This window comes from Ptychodera flava, chromosome 9 (assembly GCF_041260155.1).
Source record: "Ptychodera flava strain L36383 chromosome 9, AS_Pfla_20210202, whole genome shotgun sequence".
NCBI classification, from domain to species: domain Eukaryota; kingdom Metazoa; phylum Hemichordata; class Enteropneusta; family Ptychoderidae; genus Ptychodera; species Ptychodera flava.
The window spans coordinates 12,405,685-12,433,663 of record NC_091936.1 but is presented as its reverse complement, the minus strand read 5'-3'; the positions used below and the strand labels follow the sequence as shown (position 1 = coordinate 12,433,663).

The 27,979-nt window shown below is 37.8% G+C and overlaps 1 protein-coding gene and 1 long non-coding RNA gene across 2 annotated transcripts; both read left to right on the top strand.

Moving 5' to 3' along the window:
• Nucleotides 1-3,721: 3,721 nt before the first annotated feature.
• On the top strand, nucleotides 3,722-7,671 carry LOC139140030 (uncharacterized). Its single transcript, XR_011553931.1, has 3 exons — nucleotides 3,722-4,350; nucleotides 4,763-5,020; nucleotides 7,601-7,671. It is a non-coding gene; the product is annotated as an uncharacterized lncRNA (long non-coding RNA).
• Nucleotides 7,672-7,753: 82 nt separating this feature from the next.
• On the top strand, nucleotides 7,754-24,728 carry LOC139140549 (tubulin monoglutamylase TTLL4-like). Its single transcript, XM_070709886.1, has 16 exons — nucleotides 7,754-8,247; nucleotides 8,286-8,471; nucleotides 9,348-9,436; nucleotides 10,007-10,279; nucleotides 11,878-11,954; nucleotides 12,609-12,807; nucleotides 13,344-13,554; nucleotides 14,101-14,223; nucleotides 14,978-15,076; nucleotides 16,279-16,413; nucleotides 16,887-17,021; nucleotides 17,574-17,679; nucleotides 18,015-18,225; nucleotides 18,688-18,758; nucleotides 20,352-20,473; nucleotides 20,762-24,728. Exons 1-16 carry the CDS (start codon nucleotides 7,754-7,756, stop codon nucleotides 20,952-20,954), a joined length of 2,724 nt encoding a protein of 907 aa, XP_070565987.1. The 3' UTR covers nucleotides 20,955-24,728.
• The last annotated feature ends 3,251 nt before the right edge of the window (nucleotides 24,729-27,979 follow it).

Below are 27,979 nucleotides of genomic sequence, written 5' to 3'. Positions count from 1 at the left end.
CACCGTAAACAAGCAAACACCAAGTGAGGATGACTCTGCACATATGCCTTCTACGTTTAAGTGTTGACTTTACATGTACCTGCCCTTGGGACTAATGGTGTTCACTTGGTACATAGACCCTAAAAACGGAAGGTTTTTTGTTAGGGTCTATGCTTGGTATCACTGTTGAAATATTATTTGTGTAATAATTTAATTGTTTTACTGAACAATGGTGTTGTTTAGTGATATGTGTTATCAGTATTAGGCACCAATATGAGCGCATACTTTTGTTCTGTCCATGAAGATCTGGAAGTTTGGCGTACAACTGTAATAATGTCTACAGTATGTTTCCTATTGTAGTCCCTTTGCCATGGAAGCTATTTGCCATATACAGTAAAGTTGACCTTTAACCTTGTGCCCCACAATACCTGTTGTGCTTGGGAGAGGTGGTGTTCACCAGTTGTGTACTGTACTTGAGATTATATCAGATATGATAAAGCATAGATTGGGATTTAATTCACTGCTTGTATAATTAAAGAGCTGTCAACTTTAATAATGCAATATCCCTGGGTAAATTTGTACCATAATCAAAATCACAGGAGGGGCGTATGGTGGAATGTTTTCATATAGATGTTCATATTGCGCTTTAATCCATAATTTAGGATAAGATCTATGTTTTGTGGCTGTTTTGAAATCTATCAATATTCCCCTAGGTTCAAGGGTTTTGTCTAACAGACACTTATGTCAGTACCCTCTAGTATTTCTCATTTTTGCTGTGACTTCCTGGATTGATGTGACAAATATTATTCATTATTACATATGTACCACAGTTTACTTGCATCAAAGCGCGCGCGTACTACCGGTATTTGCACTGCAGTGCAAATACCAAAAACATTATTCCATACCTGCATGCAAATGAATAGAACAGCGCGTGATCCTTGTCTTTCAATGTGTGTCGCGTAAACTATTTAAAATGTGTTCGCTTGTGTTTTTAGTTCTTTTGTTTTCTCCATAAAATAAACAGGAGGAAACATATGTAATAATAACAGAACCCCATGGCGAGCGAGCAAGCTTGCCGTATCTGGGGTATTTGCACTCGTGTTTGCGTTGAATCCGGCTGTCCTTTCACTCGCTGCGCTCGTGAAAGCACGACCGCCGGATCCCCCGCAAACACTTGTGCAAATACCGCTGGTACGGCGCGCTTGCACTCTCTCGCCATGGGGTTCTGTCATATTACTTGTTACATGTACAAGGTGTGATATCAATCCATGCAGTTTCCATATATAGTGACTCACTGACTGATGTGGACCATTTTATCACAAAATGACGGTTACTTACTTTGATTTACTACTACAGTCAAAAAGTACTGTCAAAATGGTGTACCTGTCACATTCCATTTGGAAAAAAATAGTATTTTTCGTTGGTTATTTTTGAGAAAATAACTGAAGAGAATATAAAGGAAAACCAACAGCAATTAGATTATGTTACTTTTAAGAGAATTCAATTTCTACTAACTCAAAATTTCAATGTTATTTTCAACTTTGGAGAACAGATATATCAACATCTGATTGATAACATACATCATACATGTGTCACTTGATATACAGTCGCTAATCAAACCTAAATTAACATGGGATATTCATCTGATATGAAAACATCACCTTTGGATTCAAGATGACAAATAATATATGTTAACTTAAAGGCAAATTCTTTCTTTGTGAATAATGTACACAATATATTTTCAATACATTTGCTTCGTGAAAGAGTTTTTTGACCACTTTGGTGTGTGGCTCCAAAGTTCTAAGTTAACAATGTGAATTGTTATTGCTGAATAGGAGCAAGGACTTGGCCAAACATACTTTGCAGCCAAGGCATTTTTCAATCAAGGATAACCCTGTGACCTCTGTCTTTGTATTGTCATTTATAACAATGAAACCAGCCCCTGTGTCCATGACATTTCTGCCCAAGTGGATGAGAATTCAGCCCCTATGATGTTAAAGGTACATGCATTTGCATGGGTACCTGTCTTTGGACTCATCAAGCCCTGTTATTAAACACCGCTCCACGTCCACTCCTTGACCCCTCTTCCCCCACTTTTTTCTGTTTTCGTTCATCAGCAAGCTCACAATCCCAATTGTGGAAACTTTAACATCTTCAGCAGCAGTGCAAAAATTTCACTCTCAGTGAGCAACACATTCAAAGGAGATAATGTACATGTTAAAAGTGATGACAAAATAGCCAGCATAGGCTAGCACATACATGTACATGTAGATGGTGAAACCCCCACCCCTCACCCCCCTTCAAAGTCTGTGGCCAGCTATCACAGCCTGTTCAGCATTGTCTTGCTTCTTCATCTTATCACTTTTAGTATAGATAAGATTCGATAACTTTCAAATAGGACTGATCGCAATGATCATTTTTTTCTCTTATTAATATGCATAAATAAATGAATATGTCTACATTCTCCACATAAACAACAAAAATGAAACCTGCTAGTGTCATATTAACTACTAAAAGACACACTAATTTGTATGAATTTATGGCTAAGACTACAAGCTGCAACAACAGCCGTGTATGCAACAACAAAATTTGTCCAAATTTTGACCAATTTCACGCGCAAGGAGCTATATTTAGTACAAACCTGAAATCGCCAGCAATGCTTTTGGCAACTGTGGTTTTCCCAAACACCAAATGTTATTTCATGTACAAATGAAAGTACATGGAAGTTCAGACTTCGTAATTTGTATATCTGCAACAGTGTTCAGGATTTCTAGTTTATGATATACCATCACGACTACACTTTTTACACTCTTACTGTAATGTATTTAACATTACCAGATATAATTTGGTACCATGTTTAATTCTGCACTGAATTATTTTGCATAAATATTATAATACACTTGCAGTGCATATTGAACTACCCAACATGTAGCAAAGGTTCATGTTTTTGACAGTGTTTTTGAGTTATCTGCTCATTTGGCAAGTACAAACTTCAGTTTGGTTAAAGTTCAAAATTTCCACCAGAGGAGTCTCTACATCTACCTCTGAGTGTGTGTCAGTCATCTCAGTCGATAGCCATTGCCTTGATAACAACGCAGGAATGTGCCAAATAAATGGATGTTGCTGAATAAATCAATATTGAGTAAATTCCACCACAGCCTGTAAGTGTTCTGAATACCAAAGCAACTTCTAAAGACTATTAACGGGGAACGATGGTCAAATATTTGTATTTTTCAGAGTTATTGACACGTATGGCTTTCACAAAAAATTACTGGTTTAGTTTGAATTCTCAGACGAGTATTGTAGCCCAAAGCAAGCTTTAGTCAGTCTTCAGATCAATAAATGTTAAATGTCACAGAAATTTAAGGTTTTTGAGAATAGCATTTGAATTCTCAGACTAGAATTTTACTGTGTTTTCACTGTCCCTTGGTTGTTGCAAATATTTACACATTGTACTTCTAGTACTATTATTGTGAAGTGCAAATAAGGACTTTGAAGATTAGTTTTAATGTTCTGTATTTTTGAAATCATGGTTAGCAAAATATGGCACTCACCCTTCTTCCCAGCTAGAATTTAACCCATTCACCACCATGGTTTGGCCCAATCCCATTGTTATCAATGGAGAGTGTGGACCTGTTCACAGGGAATTGGGGGTGAACAGGTTAAAGAATAAGAATACACTGGAATAAATTTCTTCATAATTGTAGATGTCATACTGTGGTTGGTTTGTGGGAGAGATGTTTGCTCACACTGTAGAAAAGCATACCACTGCCAACCGAGTGTACCTTTTTATTCCCTCTCCAAGTTCTTCTTGAACAAATTTGTCTTTTCGATTGGAAACACTTTACCAGTAGATAACTCAAATTGATTTTCATACCCAGTTCAAAGGAAATGGAGGATATAAATTTACATTTTCTCATTGAGGATTGTACGTGTGTTAATTTAAATGGCAGTTTGAGACATTGGGCAGTAAATATTTAGACATGTAGGACATGGATTTGTTTCAAGGCAATGCTAAATAACTCTCGTATCCAACAACCCAATAAAACTGCCAGTCACGTTCAATAGTCAAGGTCACTTTTATGTGTGTCTTGCCCACTTTATCGATAAAAAAAATATATAGCATCGCATTTTGTACATTCTATACCAATGGTTAGAAGGACCTAGTTGAACTCTGCACGTCAGATAATCAATACATATGTGAGTTGCTAGGTGCCGGTTGTGGAAACGTACACAAATTTTCTTCCAATTACAGACGATATTGTCGGCAATAGGTGTACCTTGCAGCAGCGATAATTGCATTCTTAACATGCGTAATTGTCTTTCTGTGTGAAACGGACCATGTTTGCACATTTCTGTGTCCCGTACACGGTAAGGACTTGACTTTTAAGGTTTTGAGTTTTTTGTGAGAATTTGTAGATTTTATATCATCGGATCAAGCAGTTGTTTGGCATTATTGTGTGTGTGTTGACAGTCTGGTTGATGTGGTTCACCTGAAGCATATGATCATTGTTGAAGTGCTCAGAATTTTACACTGGTGTAACATGTATAATCCCGCACAACCCCTGTGCTCACAACATTGAATTTAATTTCAGGAAAAGATATCATCTGTTGTAGTAAGCTAGAAAAAAAGAACGAGTTGACCATATTAATTTTGTAGATGCAATCAAATGACGGTTCAGTTTGCAAATTTACAGATCTCCTATGTATATCAGACCCAACTGTGTGTGGTACAATAGGTAATTATCACTATGACATTCATCTTCTGTCATTCCGACAATAGTTACCATGGCATCGCCTTCATACAAATGTAATCACCCCAACATTCCGGATCCGAGAAGATTACGACCCACTGATGCGAGCATCTTTGTCGGCATTTAATTTAGAGGATTTTTTTATGTGTGGGTTTGTGTTTCTGCTCTTCTGGTGATGATCGGTACGCTGACAAGTAAGGCCAGGACTCTACAGTCAGATGTGTCTGGAGAAGCTTGTACTGTCAGATCAGTGGGTTTGATGGTGAAATATTAGGGATTAAAACGTCGTAAGTACTGACTCATTGTGTCCTCAAATGCCGTTGTATACCAGCTGCACAGTGGTCGTACTGGTAGGTCAAAATGTTGTAGATGTAACTTTGAGTTCTACATGTTGACATGAATTTACCATGATGAAGCTTAGAAGATCAAAGAGAGTGTTTTGATGAAAAAGGCAATTCTGCTGTGCTGATCACTACATGTAATTATAGGTTTTCCACTAAATACGGCATACACAGTATTGGATGTTATACAATGTAAATTTAACAAATTCTGTTTTGCAACATGTTATTTCCTGCTTTACTTATCTAATCCCTTGACTTATATGTCAGTTTTATGCTTTTCATTACAACATTGGTGGTAAACTTGTACATGTAAACAAATTTCTAAAAAGTCAATGTCGGAAATTTCAGACAATATTTTTATGCATCAGTGATAGAATAGTGACTTCATGAGGAATCAGCCGGATTATCCTATATTTTGTTGTAATGTCTGAGTAGCAGTAGTAAAATTCTGAATTGTGCTCTCCCCAACACACAGGTTACTTTTAATGTTACAAGGGAACAAACACAAGTTGTCATGTTTTTTATAGCAAGCCAGACTCACATGTAGGTGCTGTAAATTACTGTTGCTTAGCAACAGTCTGTGAAAGATTGAGTGAACCTGTCCCTGGGGACCTGTTTCTATAGTTGAACTGCACTGAGGGTTATGCAGTACTGGTAAATTCTGAGTGAATGCTTCTAAAGCGTTTTCATGAAAAATGCTCCTTCGGAAACGTTTTGTGATTTCTAAATGATGTGTGGATGTTGTGGAAAACAGAAAAATGTAGCAGATATGATCTAGCCTACAGTACATGGACTCTTTATTTGAAAAGACACATCGACTTTACTGAAGGTTTTTTATATCATTATTGAGACAATTGTTGCTTTACATAGCGACAAAAAATGGTACACATGTGTTAATTTACTGTTCTCAGAAATAGAAAAATATACAAGAAACCATGCATGCAAGGCTCACATGAAATTCCTCCCATGGCAATGCCGCATATTCTATTGTTAGTCCGGTAGTCCCCAGTTTGTGTAGCATTGTAATGAAAAGCCCTTGGGCCACATCTTTTGCAGTACAATCTTCTGGCGTTCAACATTATATGGCTGCCATCTGAAAAGAACCTGACATGTATTTAGGTGAGGGTACATTGTTGCATTAAAGGAACAATGACACCAAAGTACTTTACAAAATCAAATGATATCTTTGGTTAGCTGATATGCAACAAACAGAACATATTCCCCTTGTAATAAGTCAGTTAATAGTTTTTATCTGTTCGTGCTGGTATGTTTTTTGATATCATGTACTGTACAAATATACACATACACATATACATATTCACATACACACACGCATACAAATGTGTAAATGTATTATTATATGTCTATCATAAGACTAATCTATCAACCACTTGGTATTGATTATATTGTAGACAGATGACATATGTACATGTAAGGTCTCTTCTAAAAATTGTACATTTGCAAATATATGTTCCCAACTGTGTGTCCACTGATCAGCAAAACAGACTGATTCTTCACTTTTCAATAAAGAAGAGGCAGTGCTAGATAACATTTTTGGCAAAAAATCTCTAAGCTCTGACTTCTACCGCAGTTACTCTACCCTGCAGTAGAGTAACTGTGCTTCTACAGACATACAGTAAAGCTGTTTGTGTCGACTTTTGAAGATTTCTGAAGTTCCATTTGGCTTATTTACTTCATGTCTCCTAAACTGTCCCGTTTCACAAAATCTCACACAAAAGAGGCATTGGGGTCATGACGAGAACCATACAAACTGGTATTGATTGCCATCAGGATCTCTCTCCACTAAAATAACAATGCTTTATTGTCGTTCCGTACAGTTATCACATTGTACTGAGCATTGCTGTGTCTGCCTGAAACGCCATTATAATGCACAGGGACTGTGATTTCACCCACCAGTAAACCCCCCCTCAGTTACAATACTTGTACCTCTTATGAGGTCCCACTAGACAATTGGGAAAAACCAAAGTAAAATACAATGTAAAGACACTTACATGTAAAGAGGTCAAAACCATTCTCTCAGTGTTAATAACAACAACGAGATGAGAATATTATTCTCAAGTCGTACTTTAATGTGCCTATCATTGTTTTTAATTTTCTTCCGTATTATCAATGGGTTTTGCTTTGAAGTTTTCATGCCCTTTCATTGAACTTCCTTTCTTGGGGATTTTTCTTTGTTGAATTGTGTTCTGTACAAAGGAGGTTTATGATTGCTTGTATTTGGTAGGGGAATGAGACACTGTGTTTGTTTTCAAAGAGGGAGAAATTGATTTATTTTAATGTCCACTATCATCCAAGTTGATTTGTAAATGAAAGGTCTTGGATTTACATGTTTTCTCGGTGTTTATGATATGTAATTTAACAATAAAGGCGTTCAAAGATACTATAGGAAGTTTAGAAAGCGGACTTGACTGAACTTTTTGTGCATTTGTTAATGCAGACAAAATAGACCATTAATGTCGGTGTTCTTGATATCTAATCATGGCCTGCTCTTTTCATTGTTTACAGGTAACCATGGATACAGGATGAGAACCGTCAAATCAGACTGTGTCAAAATGACAGCGTGCTTTGTCACCATGACTGTATATAAGCACCAGTGCTTTCATCAATTTACTGGTTTTATTCAAAGTTAGAGGGAAAAAGGGCCAAGTGGATCACACCATGGCTTCAGCCAGTGATTATGAACAGTTGCGAGCCAGTCTGCAGAGGGGCTTGGAAAATCTCCTTATGTCAAATAATAATAATCAGAAACAGTTACCTCTGAGGCAGCAAACTAGCCGCCCTGTGCTGAAATATAATAGTTCCAGTACTAATGCTTCAATCAGCCCAAAGCCGCTGATTGTAAATTCTATGGACAGCAATCGTAGCAGTGGGCCAAACTCTCCGGGGACTGGCTCCTATTCGGCGGGCTTTGCAACGCCAAAACCTGTGAATCCGTACTCGAGGCCAATCAGCGCTCAGGATGTTTACACGCCACAGCCCAGTACCGTCCGTTCCTCTCACTCTACTGGGAACATAACTGCCAATAACAGAACCGTACAGAACGTGAATTCTTTCATGAAACCAAAGCCAATGTCACCACCCTCTAGTGATGCCAGAACCAGCAAATCCACAGACCACACTCAGAACACATCCAGACAATCCAGTGGAAAAAAGTCTGCCAAGCAGGTGACATCATCCATGCCAAATAAAAATTCCAGCGGTGGCATAACAGGAACCCTTCCAGGGAATCATTTACACTGAAATCGGAACACGGAGTCAGGCAACGGGGCGACGGCTCCTCCAAAGTGGTCCGGACTGTTCGGGAGCGACCAATCGAGGCAGAGGAGTGGAGTGATATTGATGAAAATGAAGAAGGTAGCGAGGATGACTTTGGGAGGTAGGTATTTCATTACGTCAGTTCCTTATGAGTAATGTGTAACATCTCTACCTGTATTCATGAGGAGGTAGTGAAGTGTATCACAATGTGAACAGAAAACCGAATTGTAGACTTAGAGTTATGCGTTACAAGCTACAAGAATGTTAAACATGAATGGTTATTGCAAAGCAACTTATAAATGATGTGACATTCATTGACACAGAGAGATATAGTACTTTGCATCACTATAGCATTTCATGTAAATTTGCATCAGGAAATTCTTTGAACCAATATGATTTTCAAATTTATAATCCATTCAGACAAATATTTACTCAGGGTGCGTCTTTGATCAAGCAACTGTCCCTCACTCACTCAAGCATACAAATTAACAAGGAACAAATGTCTGTACACTTAATCTAAAAACTGTAATATGTGTCTTCGTAAGTCCCCTTGGATAAAGTCTTGGGAACTGTGGATAGGGTGCTGTGTGTGTGTTCATGCATCCTTGCATCCAGGAGATATCTCAGACAGGCTCAGGCCAATTTCTTTTGAACACGATACAAGGATAATACACTATGGTGTACCTACATGTACATGTGTGCACGCTGCACTGGCTGGTTTTGTAATATGATCCAATATGGCTACCAGATGGCTTTTTTCCCTAAAAGCATAACATGTAGATAATTACATTTTGATATACATGTAAATAGTCTATTTCAGTCCGTTTCTCTGGTATGTTGTTTCCTTGATAGAATATGCTCAATGTAGTGAAGATTAACACTGCATAACTGCATTTGGAAATATGTTGATGCTTTGCAACGATGCAAAAGATGTATACATGTAGATATGCAGTGTTGATTACACACTGATCAATAATATTTTTGTATACATCATCAGTGAACGAACACCTGGTGATGGTGCCTCGTTGGACTTTGGTGAAGAGGATGATGGGATAGATGGACTGGAGGATGATCTGGCTGACGATGGTGGGTATCAATTATATGCTCAAATGTCATGGAAACTGCCCAGAGATTTTGTATCAGCAAACTGCAAAAAAAGTATGATTCTACTCAGTCTGTCTTTCAGTGATGCACCACTGATTCAAGAGTGTACTCTCCGACCCAAGACAAGTTTGCATGTATATGTGTCAGTCTGAATTTGCTCATTAACGGAAGTTTGAATACCTTCCTACTGGACTCAAAGTTTAGAAATGTCAATTTTCGAGGGCACTCTAATCTGTTTTCTACCATGGAATCTGTCTCAGAATTGGATATTTGAAAATTGCTGACCAAATATCAAAATCCTATGCATTTGAAGAGAAAATGGCAACAGGTAATTTGCATTGAGAATGGATTACCTGTCGTCTACAATCTTACATGAGTGAAACTCAAATGGCTTTTCCGATTCAGTGCACAGTATCACCTTACAACATGAGCATAATGTTGTATGATGTCTCAACATAAAGACATTGTTACCTGCAAATAAAGCAGCAGCTGAAAAGCGTCAAGACTCCTCTATTCCACAATATGATACCTTTGACCTTTGACCTCCTGCAGACGACGAATCTGATGGCTACTCGATATCAAGCAGTCTGTCTAGGCAGTCGTCAACCCATCCTTTCTCTCCTCTGAAACGTGACACCCCATACTCGGCTGAGAGACTAGACTCCATTGCCAATGAGATTGATCGGACGTCAGTTGGAAAACGGGCGTCGATGAGGCTATACAAACCAATGGTTGTGGATGGTGACGAAGTTCAGCCTGCCTTGACACCGAGTCTGTTCAGCAATATAGCCCCCACCATCAACTTCATAACACAATATGAAAAAGGTAAATAAACAAACACATATTCTCCTTAAGGATTCTCAGACAAGACTAGGCATATGAAATATAGTTTTTCCTTGTTTACAATTGATATGCATGTATATACACATACTTGGCAAACTTTATTAATCAAACGATATTTTTATTTTTATTTCACAGTGGCTCAGTTGCCATGGGAATTGAGGAAGTTGTTAAAATGGAGAATGAGTCCCATCACTCCGCATGTTGTGAAAAACTGCATCGCCAGGTCTGGATTCAGGGCTTCCAAAAGTAAGCTGTAAACTTGAGTGTTCACTTGAAAAGCTTACTGTCTCTCACCCTGTAAAGAGCTCAATGCTGCCCATCCATTGAAACCAGTGAAGTGAAATGAAAGTCTCATGACAGAAAATCTAATCATGGAATGAGATTCCGGAAAGCTCAGAATTTTAAACCAAAACTACTCAGTTACTGTCCATAAATTAAACCAATCAGTCACAAGGTTCCATTATTTCTAAATGTTGTAACAACAGAAGGTGGTGGCCTAGTATCGGTACAGTTTACATACGTTCTCCTAAAAAAGGGGTTAGGGCAATTGCAATACCTTCAAACAGTCTACACATCTGATTTTGGTACAACTGCAGTACTAATACACAGTAGTGTGGTGGGGCCTGTGGATTGGGTAATAGAGGCATGACAATGACATGTAGAGGGCGCTGTGCTATTTGTACTCACAACTCTGGATTTCCTTCCGTATTGCTACCACCTGGTGTCAATATGTTGTGTATTCTTTACAAAGCATAATCTTGTGGCTATTTTGTGCTTCATTTCATAAGCTCTCAGCAATCTTTGCAGACCCTGCAATTTATCAACCAAGCACATATGTAGATAGATCATTAGCCCACATGTGCAAATGGTATGTGGTAATCAGCAGATGACTAGCATAGTTTTAGAGCCAACAGTACAAGGATTTAGTGGTGTTTTTTTTTTTCTCTCTCTTTCTTTCTTGTTGTCTAGCAGCTGATGATCTTGACCACACAAACAATAACACCAATGATGATGGTAATGAACAAAGAGTGCTTACACGGCATGGTCTGTAATCCTCTCACCCCCATTTTGATGTGTAGTGATCCAACTTTGATACTGAAAACAAAGAGGATCATACCATACTATGGTGCTGAAAGGATTAAAATGACAAAAAAAGACCTGATTCATGATTTTTCTAACCTGCACAGACACCCGATGGTCCATCAAAAAAATGAGTGTTCCTACAGCAATGTTTTAGAATCCACAAATCCAGCACTTCATTTTCATTTCTCAGATGACATAAACTCTGTTTTTTGTACCGTATGCCAAGGAGTACATTTAAAGAGATAATCTTAATTCACGATTTTTTTGTCTCTGACCCATTTGCTGTGGCGTTTTTGTAATGGATAAACTTTTTTTTCCTGCATGGAGTGGAGTAGGAACACATAAACACCCACCAATCTTGAGTCCACTTTTTTCACCTTCATGTCTGCAACACAAATCACTATGAATACTCAGTAATGCAGAGCTCATGCTCAAGGAGTCATTGAATGCGGTGTAGACTTTCCATCTTTGAATATATGTGTTATTATTCCTTGCAGAGTCACATGACTGGCTGGGTTACTGGGGTAAACACATGAAAGCTCAGGGATTCAAAGCTATCAGGGAATATCAAAAGGTGAGTTCTTGTACAGTTAGCCAAGCACACTCTTGCCAAAGTCATACTTTTAAACTGTTCATTTCCAATTCCCTGTGAACAGGTCCACAATCACCATTGATAACAATGGGTTTGGACCAAACCATGGCAGTGAAAGGGTTAAGCTGCTTCAATTTTTTACCCAATTAATGAATAGGTTGAACCACGACAGAAATAATAAATTCATGTTTAATTGATTTCTGCATGCAAAAGAGAGTTTGTGTGTGTATGGTCCAGAGAGATAGAGTCTGACAGACAGACATTAGCAGATTAATGAGTTCAGAACAGTCAGGCTGGTACAGAAGGCACTTTGATAGAGAGTTCAGACGAACACTAATGGACATCTAAAGATGTCCAGGTCAGTTGAGATACAATTATCACAGTGCTATTGCATCTAAATGAAGCTACATGTAAGAGATGTAATAACTTCAAATGAGATGAAACACTTACCAGTGATATAACTCCAGTCTCTGTCTGCAGTTGTCCAACTTTGTCAGACACCATTACTCAAGAATTTGAAGATGAAAAGGTTAAGAGTGGATTCTTGTCAAGAGATGAAATATTCTGGAAAGGGCCAAGTTTTGAAATTGATTATACCACAACATCTGTCTTAACCAGCTATATTATTTCTTCCAGGTCAACCACTTTCCTGGCTCCTTTCAAATTGGTAGGAAAGACCGTCTGTGGCGCAACCTGTCCAAGATGCAGTTACATTTTGGCAAGAAGGACTTTGGATTTTTCCCGCAGACGTTTGTACTACCTTACGATACCAAATTGTTGAAAAGGGCCTGGGAGGATGGTGGTCCTAAACAGAAATGGATTTTGAAGCCAGTATGTCAAATCACAGTCGTTTGAAGTGTTTCATGTTTCACCCAATTAAGATAAACGTTTTGCTTTGCTCTTTTGATAATATTGCTTCATCATCTTTGAAAAGTATACAATCTTGACAAAAAGCCAGGAAACTCTTATAAAATATTTGATTTGAGAAAAAGCTTTAAAAGTTCAGATGTCATTTATTGGTAGGGTGCCAATAATGCCGTCTCTATCCTTGTGTAAATTTTTTAGTTTGTACTGAATTCAACATCTAGGAGAAAAGACATGATTTCGCGTAAACTCTGAAATTCTATGTCCAGTTTAATCAAATCAGTCCGGGGACAGGTTGCTTTTTCAGACTTTGCTTTAGAGGAACATGTATGAAGTGAGCTCAGTTAGTCAAGCTACAGTCATGCGTTTGTTTATAACTCTGGCATGGCAAATTCCCACTATGTGTTTCTCCACAGCCGACAGCTTCTATAGCCCTGTGTCCCCCCCCTCCCCCCATATCTCCTTAAATGTACCCGAATATGAATCTGAATCTGATTTCATCCACAGCCTGCATCTGCCGTGGCATAGGAATCAAAGTGATCCATAAGTGGAGTCAGATTCCGAGGCGGAGACCTGTCCTGGTCCAGCGGTATTTATCCAAACCGTTTCTGATCAATGGTAGCAAGTTCGACTTGCGGATCTATGTCTATGTGACGTCCTACGATCCACTGCGAATCTATGTATTTGAGGATGGTCTTGTGCGATTTGCTACCATGAAGTAAGTTATTCAGCTACTTTTAAGTGGGTACGGTTGAGTTTTCCTGTTGATGTGATCACAGTGGAATACTGAGCTAGAAACATAGACATGCTGTGAATAGTCTAACAAAGGTGTTAATGTGACAATTAAATGTTAAATTAGAAAGATGCCCAATAGATAAAGAGACAGATGATAGAAAGGAAGAGGAAAGGATAGAGATGTCAACAGTGAATAGGGACAAAAAGGACATACAGTTGTACAAAGTGTGCATTCTCAAATACAGTTGTAATTCTGTGACATACAGGCAATAAAGCAAACCATGGATGCATTCGTTCATTGCGGTGATTCTAAAAGTGACAGTACTACAACAAGGAGGTCTTAAAATGTCAGACAATGACTGTTAGTGACTGTAAATTTTTACTGCTTGTACAGATTCACAATGGAAACATTTGCTACACTGCTGACATAATGCTCTCTTTCTTTAGTAAAATTTGAATCAGAAGTGTGTAAAGATTGGTTTTGATGTACTTGCACTCATCTGTTCTTCCATGGTATTCTGTGTTTCAGATATTCCTCTTCCATGAAGAGTCTAAGTAACAAGTTCATGCATCTCACAAACTACAGTATTAACAAGAAGAATTCAGAGTTTACTCCGAACGACGATGAAAACATCTGCCAGGGCCACAAATGGTAGGCACCTTGTTAACCTTTGCAATGTAGTTTCCATGGACAGAAAAATCTCCCAGTGAACTATAATGGACATGGTCTTGAACAGCATTTCTGGAGAGATATCAGTTTTGTAGAACGTCTGACTCAAAATTGACAAATTAAGAGTTCTGAAATTAAACCTTCCACACCTTCTAACTCCCTTCCAACTCATCTCCCATTTCCCTTTATTTTCTAAATTTTGGTTTGTAATTTTGATCGACAAAGTTCACTTCCTGTGTGAAGCCATTTCTACCTCAGAAAATTGCCGCATTTTGATCAGAACTGGTTAATAAGTATATAATTTTGAAGTCACGTCTCTACACTGTCCATTTAAGTGAAGGGCAAGTCAATTAAACCTCAATGCCAAGACATCGGCGGCAAAAACTTCAAATTGACATCAAGTTACCATGGAGCATTAAAAAAATAGAGTCAAAGTGGCAGAATGGCAATTTTGACAAATGAATATTTCTTTGTTTGAACAGGATATGACCTGTAGTGAACCCAACTTTCGATATACCCCCTACATATCTCACAACAGCTGTTCTTTTGCATAAATTTAATGACTCAAGTACAACAAGGACACTGGAAGGACGGTTGGATACCATAATTGAGAGACATCCTTCATACATTATAATCGACAATTTCCCAGATATAACATTTATGAGAGGAACAACTTTGTTTTACTTTATGTTTTTTAATGATTGTGTTTCTTACGAGCCATCTATCTCCCTTTCAGGTCACTGAAAGCGTTATGGGGTTACATGCGAAAGAACGGCATTGATTCGACTAAAGTGTGGGACAGCATTAAAGATATTGTGGTCAAGACCATTATCTGGTGAGTGTAAATCAATATTACATTCAACTCTTTGATGTAAAAAAGAAATTGAAAAAAAAACCCATTTTTTTCATCTTTTCTGGAATTGTTAAAAGGTTAATATGTGACCTTATCCCAGGGAAAAATATGGAAGGTGACAATGCATCTGAATGCAAATGGTAGTCTGTGAGTGGTAGTACATAAAGCTGCTGCCCTCACAGTGCTGCAGTGCAGTTTTGTGACCAACTGTATTTTCACTGCTGAAAAGCAACAATGCAGACACCTTGCAAATTCAACCAAAATACTTGTCATTTTTGATGTCTGAGAAAGTTTTCAATAATTCTAGGTGTCTACTGATATGTGCATTCTGTACAATAGTTTGGGTATATCAGCCACTGAGGGCGCTGTTTAGAATATTTAGTGATTGTCATACTACTGTACTTCTGCGAGTACAATCCCCTGCATGAGTACCACACTCCTTGAGTTTGTGTTGAACAATAAAGTAAAGGTATAGGCCCCTCCACCACTTTCAGAGGATTTTTGAATATGCTGTACATCTGTGTAAAGCCCTTACTAAAGTTATCTCAAATGTGGAATGGTAAGGAGAGTATAATGGGGTGGTACACATAGGAAAAGTACTTTTCAGATCAGAGAAACTATAAGAAAATTAAAAAAAAATACATGATATCTTTGTTCAAAGTTTACTTTTATTCAAGATATGATCCAAGTAGAAATTCCACCAAATTGTCACGTCTGCATCCAGGGATTGTGTAATCTGTTTGATTTGAAACAGCGATATAAAATACTGCGTCAATTGAGCTTGGAAATCAACACATAGTTTTGCTGTCTTTTGGCTGTAGTTGTCTATCAGTATCAATGTGATCATGGCATGCTAGTTCATGAGATTATCAAATCTTGTCAGTACATTTTTTGTCCTTTAAAATTTCTTTGGATGTCAGTGGATTTTTGAAAGTAATCGCAAGTTCAAGTGGTGTTCAATAATCATGCATAAATTAGCATAAATTAAGCTTGTATGGCAGATAACATGGGTTGCTCAAGTATAAGCCCATCCCGTAGTATAATCACAGTTTTGTGTTGCCAAACTTAGGGGGTTATACTCTGATCAGTAAGGTATGCTAAGTTAATTGTAAGCTGTGGAATTCAGGTATAAGTCAAACTCAGTTAGGTGTTTAACTTTTTATGTTTATGGGCCTTTTTTTCAGTTCTGAAGCTGCTGTCAATAGTTTAGTCAAATCAAATGTCAGAAGACGTTACTGTTGCCATGAACTCTTTGGCTTTGATGTCATGTTGGATGAGAACCTCAAACCTTGGATCATAGAAGTGAACATTTCACCAAGGTAAGGAGAGGTCTTTTCTTATCCCTGCCCCACCTACTCCCCATTGGTTTCTCCCATCACTTTCCACCTCTGCACTAAGTCTCATCAAAATGCCCAGTATTTGACTCATCAATAAAGCAATTTATATTTCAACATTAACAGCATATAGTATACAAGGCATCTTTTATGCAAAGCAAACACCTTTTATTTCAGAACACTGTAGAGAGCAGGAAAAATTATCTCATTTCCAAATCATAAATAATCAGAATATTATAAAAAATTTAGTTTTTGTCTCTTTTAAAGTCACTTGAGTGGAAGATTCTAACTATACAATTTTGAAAGAATCTCATTTCATTTTTCACTGAGTAAAACTTCCCCATATGTAGTTGTATTTGCTTCACACATTCTTCAATATCCAGATTCTTCATGAAAGGGAGATTCCTTGTATAGAACTTTGTATACCAGCGTAATCATTATTTTTCATTACTTCACAGTTTACACTCAAATTCATCTCTTGATGTCAACATCAAAGGCCAGATGATGAAAGACTTGTTGAATTTAGCTGGCTTTCAACTGCCTGACAAGAAAGATGTTTACCCTAACTTGCCACCAAACAGTGCCTCTGTCAGGTACAGTATACCATGAGAAATTTACAGCATCACTTGGTGCCTGAACATGATTTCAAAAAGTTGTCCAGCCATATAAAATTTGCATACCGCATATCCCTTTACGGTAAAAAGGCATGGTTATCATGACAGAATATTTGGGGTCACACTTTTTCTGTGGAATGTAAACGAAAATCAATGCTTTGGTTCTGTGAGTAGAGGGGACTAAATGATTTTACAGTAGAAATTTCTAAACTGTCGGCATTTCTTCTTCCACCTCTGAATATTGAACACAATGTTATAAAGACAATCTTTGTTAAAGTTTTCTTTGGCTAATTACAACATTTTAATTTGGTATATTTTAGCACTGTGTGACCTTTTGGACAGCAGCAGATTTGTGCGAGTTTGCATAAACACACTGGTACTATTGTATGATCAACAGCTTTCATGGATTGAAACCACACTGAGCATGTCAAATGCATTTTGTTGTGAAGTACACAATCAAAGTTTGGACATTATTTCTTGTGAAGTTCATTATATGAAATTGGAAATGTTTTGTACATTTGCATTTTACAGTCATGAATATGGCAACGTGTTCACTGATAAACAACTGTGGAATGTACCAATCAGCAAAGATGAGCGTGCCAAACACGCCTTCTACATCCAGAAACACCTTGATGATGTAAGTGTTGTACCAGATCAAACCTTTATAAACTGATCTGCAATTGTCTCATTGTTGAGTTTCAGTATGACGTGGATCCAATTTTTGCTGTTTGATGTATTGACAGAAAACTTTACTTTGCTGAGATAATAACCAAATTGAGAAGTGCATTTACTTACAGAAAGTACTAGTCTAAGAGGAAACCATGAAAGGTTCCTGAAAATAATTAAAATGATTAGATTAATCAGAAAAATTGATATTTTAAAAATAGTGAGATATGTTTACATTCACTTCCACTCAAAATTGACCACATCCATATTGGCTAATCCATTCTTCCATACATGTTTTTATTTCAGCAATGTCGCATGACAATTCTAGACTCCTTGACTCCTGATGACATCAGAATGCTGGCAGAGACGGAAGACGAGTACAGTCGTCGAGGGTTCTTCATACGAGCATTCCCGAATCACACAACGCACCAGTATTTACGATTCTTTGAGCAGCCACGCTACTACAACATCCTGGTGGACGAGTGGATTAAGAAGTACCACAGGCAGCCAGCACGAGGTGAGTGGTGACCTCTGCAGATGTCACAGAGAATGAAAGAGCAAGCTTGTGTTGTGTATAATAAAAAACATAAAAAATCTTCTTATCTTTTTATTATTGACAGAATAAGATTGACAGGTTGACATAAATACTGAATCAGCCAAAAACAACTATAGATAGCTTTGTGTTACATGATCCAAAGTAATTTGTGCATAAAGATCTTGCTTTAAAGGGAGGCAGTCGTTTGCCAGGGATGCCTATGACCAATGTAGATACTATATCTAGGGTACCTTTGCGATTGATGAAAGTTAAAACATATTTGTTAACAATGAATATCTCAAAATTTAAATGTTGCAGCTATGTTGACTTCATGCATCTAGATATCGTGCATGAAATACATTGTTTGTAAACAAGAAAGTCGCACATATGTATTTCCGACAACCCTTCCCTTTAAATGTTTCTGTTTCTGTTTTGATCATACAGGCATAGCACTGTTGGAGGAATACTGCAGAGAAGGTATACACTACGGTCCAGGCAGTGAAACAGGCCATGTGGTAGGTCCTGAATCCATCAAATACTCCACTAACACTTGCTGTAGTGTGTGTAGTCGTAGAAGTCGAGACTCGTCCATTAGTAGCAGCCCCATTGATGAGAACAGTAGACTAAAACAAGGACCATTGCCATCTATACATTCAGTGAGGTCAGAGGTTCATTCAAGGTCACCATCAAAGTTCGTAGGCAGCGTAGCTAGGGAGCCAATTGCTGCGACAGCTTTGGCTATTTGTAGTAAGGAATATTACTTGACTTTTGGTGCTATCAAAACAGAACAGAAGCTTGCTAAAGCTGAAGTTAGTGACCGCAGGGCAGAGAGCATCAGACAAAATCGCATGGCTAATTTAGACAGGCTGATCAGAAGCAGTTTACAGTTTCCACGACCACTGCCGCCGAGTAAGCAGAAAAATGTATCGGCACCCAAAAGTCACCAGGCACTGAGTCTGCTACCGAAACCAGTGAGGTTAGCTAGCCGTTGCAGAAGGCCCGCCTTCCGTAGTAATAGCCGGTCAATGAACCCACAGTGGAGAAGGCCAAGTGCGGAAGATTCTAGAGATATCGTCGTTAGCTACAACCGAGAGAGTCAGAGTGTCTCTAATCGAGATTTAGATAGTTATCAAGAAATTACAAGTATCACTATCGGTGATAGGGGAACATCGCCATTGTCAGACCCCACTCCAAGCTCTTCCCAGTACCAAGTGCAGCTTGTTCCTAGAAACAGTGGCCTGTATTCCCTGTATTCCGTTACTCTGCTAGCCACCGGAGAAGGCTCCCTTCAACCAAGAAATAGAGTCAGAACTGTTCAACGGCAAGAGTTTAAGATTTTTGACTTTGATTGTTGATGATAAAAGTGCTTGTTCGATGAAAAAAAATCAAAGAATTGAGGGTAAAGCAATTATTGTATAGAAGATCTTGAAAATCTGGTTTCTGATCAGTTACCAAGCAACTAGTATAGCACCTGTCAGTCGTGTTTCCAGCCAGAATACATGTATAAAAGGTAGAGTCTAGACACAGATAGTTTGAGACATAAGCAGCAGGCATTAGATTACACTGGGTATTTTACTAGAACATTCAAATTCTTCCCAACACTGTAGGACCCTTTGGTTTCTTTGGGCAACTTTTTCAAGATAAAATGATTTCATATTATGATTAAGTTTACTTTCAAAACAAAGATGTTGGCCAGAAAGGTGCAATGCTACGTTGATCTCATTTCTTTCAAGAGCTGTTCCAAAAACTGCTGTCAACATGGAGTAGATCACTAATCTACATACATAGAAAGTAAATTTTGTGGTATATAAACATATTTATCCAAAATGTTAAACTTTAGCTCAATTTTACCCATAAGCAACACAAGAAGCAATTCACATATAAATTTGTTCACAGTTCTTTGAAGAGTTGATGTGTTAAATTGTTACAAGTTTGACAAGAATTTTTGCATTTTAAATATTTTGACGCTAATTTTGCTGATGATATTTACAGCATGTTTTCCTACCCGAAGGCTATTTTGTGTGTGATAGCATTGTTTCAATTTTCCAGCATTAATTTATTTTATTCAAACGTTTTTTTTTTCAAATGTTTACTTCTGTTCCATTCAGTGGACACCTGTCTCTAGCTTCCTGATGGTCAAAGATCCCCGTATCCACAGTGCCGGTCACAGAGACCGGAGTTTGGAAGGGAAGATGGACACGCCAGAACCTGGAGTTGGCATCAAATCAAGGTAATGCTGATGCCTCAAAATAAAACCACCAATAATTCAACATTTGAAACACACACAGGTTTCCAAATGCTATTCAAGCTAATAAAGTTTAACCCTTCACACTTGTATGTGAAAATAATAAGCCATTGCATACTGTAGGAATTCATGAGAAATAACCAAATGTATAGGCAGGTAACTCAATTTTCCAGGTTTGGTACAAATTTTATAAGTGTTGATAAATTTTAATTCGAATACAAAAGCTTGATCAAAACCTATTATTTACATACAACACCATTTGCTTTGTTTCAGCTCATCATTGTCCTCATTGCCAAGGCTAAAGAGGAGACTGGCAAAATCAAAGAACCATCAGCTGACAGGCCCGCAAAACCGCCGTCCTGCACCGTTGCCACAGACTCACTCCTCCAGATCTTATCACCACCTCCAGGCACAGCCGCCAGGGTCATCATCAAGGACTATCAGTGCCCAACGGTCGTTTCTCTGACTACCCGACCGCCGCCGTACCCGACAAAGTCACAAGTGGTGCGCAGTGACCAGACCTCCCAAAGCTGACTGGCTGTCCGCCTACCTCCACTCAGCGATGTTTACATGATGCCCCCTCAAGTGTTCAAGAAGTCCTACAGATATGTACTGATGCAGGACGAAAAGAAAGTCAAGAAGAAGAAGTTCCTCTAAGAGATGAACTCTTCTCAACGTGCGAACCAGACGTCACAATCATCCAATCATATGTAGTGTGACGGAAAGATTTACACTTGATTTTGAAAAGGCTATGCTGTGGAATTTAATTTGAATGGAACGTGAAGATTCTTTTCTGACATATGCCAAGAAGAAACAACTGTCTGTTTATGTCATCCTTCATAGCTCATACGTTATCCTTTATTTTATTTTGATACTTTCACTATTTCTGCAGCTTTGCGTCTTGCGGTAAAAGCAGTATGCCACAGCTTTCCTGAACTTTGCCAATATTCCGTATTGTCAGGTCACAGAAAATGATTATGGTTCTCAATTATTAGTGGGATCGGTTCAATGATCACAGATTAAACTTCCATGCTTGTGATTAAAAAACTCTGCTACCAGCAGATGGTCAGGAAAAATAGCAAATAAGTCAACAATGTTTGATTCATTCATATGATTTGGAATGCTTCTTCAATTAACCGAAGGATTGCTCTGTGATCCTTGTGATATGACTGCCAAGGTCAAATCAAGGTCACTTCCAAGGTCAAATCAAGGTTGTGTCAGTTTGAATGGAAGTAAAGAGATAGTTAGGCTGAATTAGACCCAGTTGGTCTGCAATACAAGTGAATATCCATGCCAATATAGGCAGATGCACATACACACATTCACACAAACACATACACATACACACATATTCACACAAACACACACACATACACACATACTTCAATTACACAGTGTACATAAAGATATATAAGAATTGAATACTTAATCTGAACATATCATGTTGAATTTTTCGAGCCACATTTACAAGGACACAGATCAAAATTAAATCAGCCAAAACCATGACATTTCCTCAGCCGAACAGTAACAATCCTTCTTACAGCTTTTAACTTCTAAATAATCAACCTTGAATACTGTAAATAAACTGAATTGTTTGCTAACATTATATAGTCAATTTAGGCTAAGGTGAAGTTTACATATAAAATTTTGCTTGAAAGTTTCTGGAACTATGTCTTCCATAGTGTAGAAAAATACAAAAGACAAATATTGCCAAAATTTATTTGTGACTTGTAAAAAAAACTCTTCAATTGAGAAGAGCACAAAGAAGTCTTCGTGTTAAAGTTCCAGTAACTGTAATTTGTTACAATTTTGTCAGTATTGTTGTTCTGTATTATATCAACTTCAGTTTGTTTTGAAAATAGAAAATGCCTTGGTAATTGGCCTTCCAAAACGGACAGCATATCAGCGTAGGAAATTTTGGGAAATGCTCACCAGACATCTGGGGAGTAACTCAGAAAAATTGCCTGTGCAAGCAAAATGTACGCTACCCTAATGGATTATATCGGGCGTACCGTTTACCTTGTATAACTTGCCTCCGATCTCGGCAAACCAAAGAATGTAGTTATTTTTACTTGTCCGTTTGGAAGGTAAATATCAAAAATTTACCTGTCTGGCCAAAAATGTTCTGCCCTGGCTTAACAGGTTGGCAGCCATTTATTTCCTAGTCTGCTTATATCTGTGAATTGTATTGTGATCATTGACTGTTGAATGTCCAACCAGATGTGAATTTGCACGTCAACAATATGTAGTTTGTGCTGGCAGTGTCAAATACCTGGTAATTCACCGTGCTGTATTGATCTACAGTACAGAAAGAAACTAAAACAATGAAAAGAAATTACAAAATTTACAGTTACTGGTGCTCTAACATCACTGTTCACCCCTTCACCACCATCATTTCTTTGAGTCTCAGTCTGTTTAGGTTACTTTAGACCAGAACATTGGACAGTGGGGGTGAAAGGGTCATACTTATACAAGGAACTGAATTAAACCCATGTAATGCTGATTCGTGAAAACATAAAGTACATACACGTCACAGCAATTTTGAACTTGGTTTGTTTAATAGCTGACATCCACTGGATATATATATATATTACGTTTCTCTTGCAAGAAATTTTCATGCATCTTCATAAACAACGCGTTTGCCATCATTTTGCAAGCATTTTTTTTATAAATCACAAAAAAAGTGAAAGGGTTAGCAGACAAGGTCATGTTCATGTAAGTTGTAAATAACAGTTTGGGTCTAAGAATGACTAACACGTCGCATCATAACAACATTCAGGAGGTAGGTGGCCCCTGAATTATAAAATGTATGACATTTTGTAAAAAAACTATTTTTGAATATTTTGTACTGACAGGGTAATATTTACTAAAATTTTTAAAACGTGATTAATTAAACTCCTTCCTTTAATAGCGACTTACTCAGAATATTGAAAAATACAAATATTGATTTCCTGTCAAATCTGTCATGTTCGACCAGAAGAATCCGTTTTACAAAAAAAACCAAGTTACTATATCTGTGCGGGTCAATAAAAATACTATGTTCAAGCAGTAATTTCAGTTTGTTATAATAATCAGTGTGACACACCGGTTGATATGTTTTTGGGTTTCCTGAAGGGCTAAGGCACTTTTGGTGGTAGAAGTGTGTTCTTTCATAGTATCTTTCTGAGTGACAGTGGTTTAAATTTTTTTTCCAAATTTATTCTGATTAAAAAGACCGTTTGTACTTACAATTCCAAGAGTGCATCAAAGATAAAATTAAAAAAAACAATGTTTACAAAAACTAACAGTACTATATATTAAATCAGGTACTCTCTAGTGTGTGTCTATTGTTACAAGAAATGGATTATAGTTCTTTGTGGCTGAGATACTCGTTTTCACTTTGTGTTTCTCCAATTTGTCTCTGAAGAGCCCAAGACTTATTTCAGAGCAGGAGCGAGATTTGTTCGTATCTGCTCAAGTGAGGGGGCTTCTTGAACTTAATCATGGTGAAGATAATGGTTGCAGTTTGTTAATCGATGAAAAGTCCCCCAGGACAGCATTTGAGTGCACAAGGGTTGACATTACGTAGTCTGCAGAGTCGGGACTGTTGCTGATTTACACTTGTCATTGTGGATTTTTTCAAAGTATCTGGGACTGACAGTCTGAGTAGCACAAATGGTGATTGTATTATATCTGAAGATTTCGATTTTAAAGGTGTTATTTCCAGTCGGACGTTAATCATTGTGGACATCGTGCCAAGAGTTACAAAACTTCCAAAGTTTGATATATAATTGTTGAGGAATACAGGAGCTCTCTTTCAAGTATGAATTAAGAAATGACTGTAGGGAAGTTGTTTTGTCCTATTTTTGTTTTCATTTTTGATGATCAGATGTCTGTTTTTCAAAAGTCTCACATCTCCAAAGACCATTAACACAGCGACTCCAAGAAAGACATTTTTAATGGTTGTCGAAATTTATCTGTTGTGTACTTATTAAAATCAATTTTCGAACTTGTCAGTTGTAAATGTGTATTTAGAGGAGTGTTGTCTCTTGTTTGTGATTGTAACCATACCAAAAATTATTTTGGTTTAATTTTCTGTTTTGTTTACTACATTTAAAGGGACAAAGTTGGCCATTTTTCATGAATTTTGTTTGATACGAGATACTGCTGATATTGTTTGACATGTTGAAAGATAATGAATGGGTGACCATGCATATATTCGACCCCAGTTTTGGATACAATACATGAAACCATCACAAAAATGAATTAATGGTCATGACCATTAATTCATTCTCGCGATGGTTTCATTTAATTTGTCTAAAACTCGGGTTGAATATATGCATGATCACCCATTCATTCAGTATCCTTCAACAGGTAAAACAATATCAGTAGTATCTCGTATCAAACAAAATTCATGAACTATGGGCGACTTTGTCCCTTTAAACTAAATGAATACTCAAAAGATGCTGTTTTAGTCGTGCAGTATGTGTGAACGTAATGTTGTTTGTTGATGATGACAGCCCCAAGATCTCTTGACTATTATTTTGACGTGTAAGTCCTATGTAATTTAATTATGCACATTCACTTACAAGGACGGGGTCGTGACATCTGTGGCTGCATGACCTTTGTTGATAAACATTGCCTCTTCCCAAACATTGATGATGAGTATCCAGCAGATGTTAACCAAATTCAACATTCGATGCATGTTCACAGTTCACCAGTTTAGTAGCTTTCCACGTCACTGCAAGACTTGACAAATAAACTTTTAGGTGTGTACCTTCGTTGATGTGAAGCAGTCAGTACAGCTGCCATTTTGATATTGCACAAGGGCTTATGGAATACATATTGTCCTTAGCAACAGACCCATTTATGGGTGCCTTACATGCAGCCTCAGATAGGACGACCCCCCCTTAAAGAAAGAGTAGTTTTGGCTAAATTTATTTCTGTGTCATACTTTTGCACATTATATTTCATGAAGTTTCTGTGTTTAGTTTGTATGATGGGGATTTCAGTTCGATGTTCTTGATGTAAAATTGAAGTGAATTGATCCATCTGTTTTTTTTAAAAATGACAAATTGTTTCAAACAATGATAGAATAGCAGAGTCTTGTCAAGATGCTTCCATACAAGAAATTGTCTTTCAGTGTGTGTCAATTTCAGGTATGTACTGTCGATGTAACTTTCAGTGTAAGTTTCCTTCAATGCTAGACACAAACAACTCCCCTAATCCATTCTTTTGACCCTCTGTCCCTGGTATCCATTCCAGTAAACTACCCCCCTCCCCTTCCTCAAAACTTTGAAACATTCTGTCACCATGCGCATCAATTTCAAGACCTGTGCCAAGCTGTTTTGTTACCTAACGTAATCTCCCTGGCAAGATTCCGATATCATGCTTCTAGAAGATGCAACCAAAGGGTAGTGGACAACTGAAATTACTGGTTGTAATTTTATGCTGTTTCTTCCCGGTTCCTCACTCAATGAAAATCACTTTGCAGTAAGGATAACCATACTTTATATCATAAGGATTATAAGCCAAAGCCTTGAAATACTACCTATATCTTTTCCTATTATAGAGAGGATATGCGGTCCTCTTGTATGAGAAGTATATTTTTTCAACTGAAATTGCTCATGTAAATCTGAAGATTCTTTCATATCGATGTAGAGTGTACTCCAAAGAAAATAGTCTATGACTGTGGAACTAACTTTTCAGAGCAATAAAATTATCTGTTGTCTTTCGTATGTAAGTTTCGTCCTGTGTGATATTTCCTACTCTATGACTGCAATTGTTGTTTTACTGATCACCATCATGGTTTGGCCCAAACCCATTGTTATCAGTGGCTGTTTTGGATATCGACTGGAAACATGGGGTGTACAGATGAAATAAATCGCACAGCTTAGCAGCAAAATCCAATTTCTGTCAATCATTCCGAATAGGCCTACACATACATACAAAGTAATATAATATTATGTAATACATATGTCTAATGATTGCAAGCTGCATGAAACTTAAGTTTAGGTAAACAACTTTTTACTTTGTACTTGAAGTAATCTGTGTTATTGTTTATAAAACTGGTTTTTGCATCGAGCACTGTAATTTCTCAACCAGGTCGTCTGTATGATTTTACAGAACAGATATATATATATATATATATATATATATATATATATATATATATATATATATATATATATATATATATATATATAATCATATTCAGTTCTCTGACTAGATCTATACACAGTGGTGGAGGGACGGGAGGAAGAGAGAGAGAGAGAGAATGTTTCCACCAGTTTCAAAAGAGGAACCAATTCACATATCAATAAAGTTCACTTTTTTCCACAAATCGTCTAGTTTTTGTTAATAGGCGACCAGTAAGAGAGACGAATGACCTAATTCTCTCCACAGAACACTGGAACCAAGTAGTCGAGTTCTGAGTCTCTGCCAGCACACTAGCCCAGAAGTCAGAATCACAAGATTGCAGCGATGGGGGCGCTCTCTAAATGTGAGCTCCGATGTTATTTACCGCCGTTGTGTGTTCAGTGTCTTTTGCGTACCTTAGCGACATTGGCATAGTTACTCACTGCAGCACTTCTAACTCATATCATCCCAGACCTGCAGCTGACCCCATCCTTGCCAAACCAGAGAGGCCAGATCTGTAATGTCGCATATGAGTTACGATTTAAAAGTGCTGGGAAAATTTTGGTTGAATAACGTTTGTCACGGTGTTTGTCTGGAGTATATACTAATTTGAAGTAGGCCAAACAATCCATTTTGTTAGCTAAATTTTGAAGCTGCGTTGGTACTCAAAAGATGGATACCTTGGTAGTTAAGCTTGTGTTCGTTCAAGAAAATGTCACGCGGGGGATTTTGTATAAAGGGAATTTATTCCAATACTGTTCCTTGATTAACATCTAGGGTTGGATGAAGTTTGAGCCTAACTATGAAGGAGCGATGCCAGATCAATGGAGTTTGGTTTATTTCAACTCTTCAGATGACTGGTTTATTTCATTTCGTTGTGTATTTGACTGCTGATACAAGACTAAAGGAGGCTATTAAAAAACCGACGAGGAAAGTTGAGAAAAAAGGTGTCTTGTTCAATCAGGAAAATGCTCCACCCTACAAGTCAGTCATTGACATGTCAACAGTGCGTGACTGCAGCTTCAAACTCGTTCCACCCCACTACACTCTTTTTAACCTAGTACCCTCAGACTTTCATCTCTTCCCCAATATGAAGAACCAGTTAGCTGCAAAGCATTTTGACGATATGGCGTCATATCCGCCCTTCAGGACTTTTGGACGACCGAGATGAAACTTGTTACAAAGCAGGGGTCCAAGCGCTGCAGCACCGCTGGGCAGAAGTGTGTGGACCGCAAGGGGTGCTATTTCGAAAAATAGCATAGAAACTCATTCCAGTAGGACTTCATAGTTAGGCTCAAAACTTTTCATCCAATTCTCGTAATTTTCTTGCAAATGTACAAAAAACGGGGGAGCGTAACTTCAATAGTGTATATT

Coding starts and splice junctions, on each gene's coding strand:
- LOC139140549 (XM_070709886.1), top strand. CDS start 7,754: ATGGCTTCAGCCAGTGATTATGAACAGTTGCGAGCCAGTCTGCAGAGG. Junction 12,808..13,343: donor ATGGATTTTGAAGCCAGTAT/GTCAAATCACAG, acceptor TTTCATCCACAG/CCTGCATCTGCCGTGGCATA. Junction 14,224..14,977: donor ATCTGCCAGGGCCACAAATG/GTAGGCACCTTG, acceptor TCTCCCTTTCAG/GTCACTGAAAGCGTTATGGG.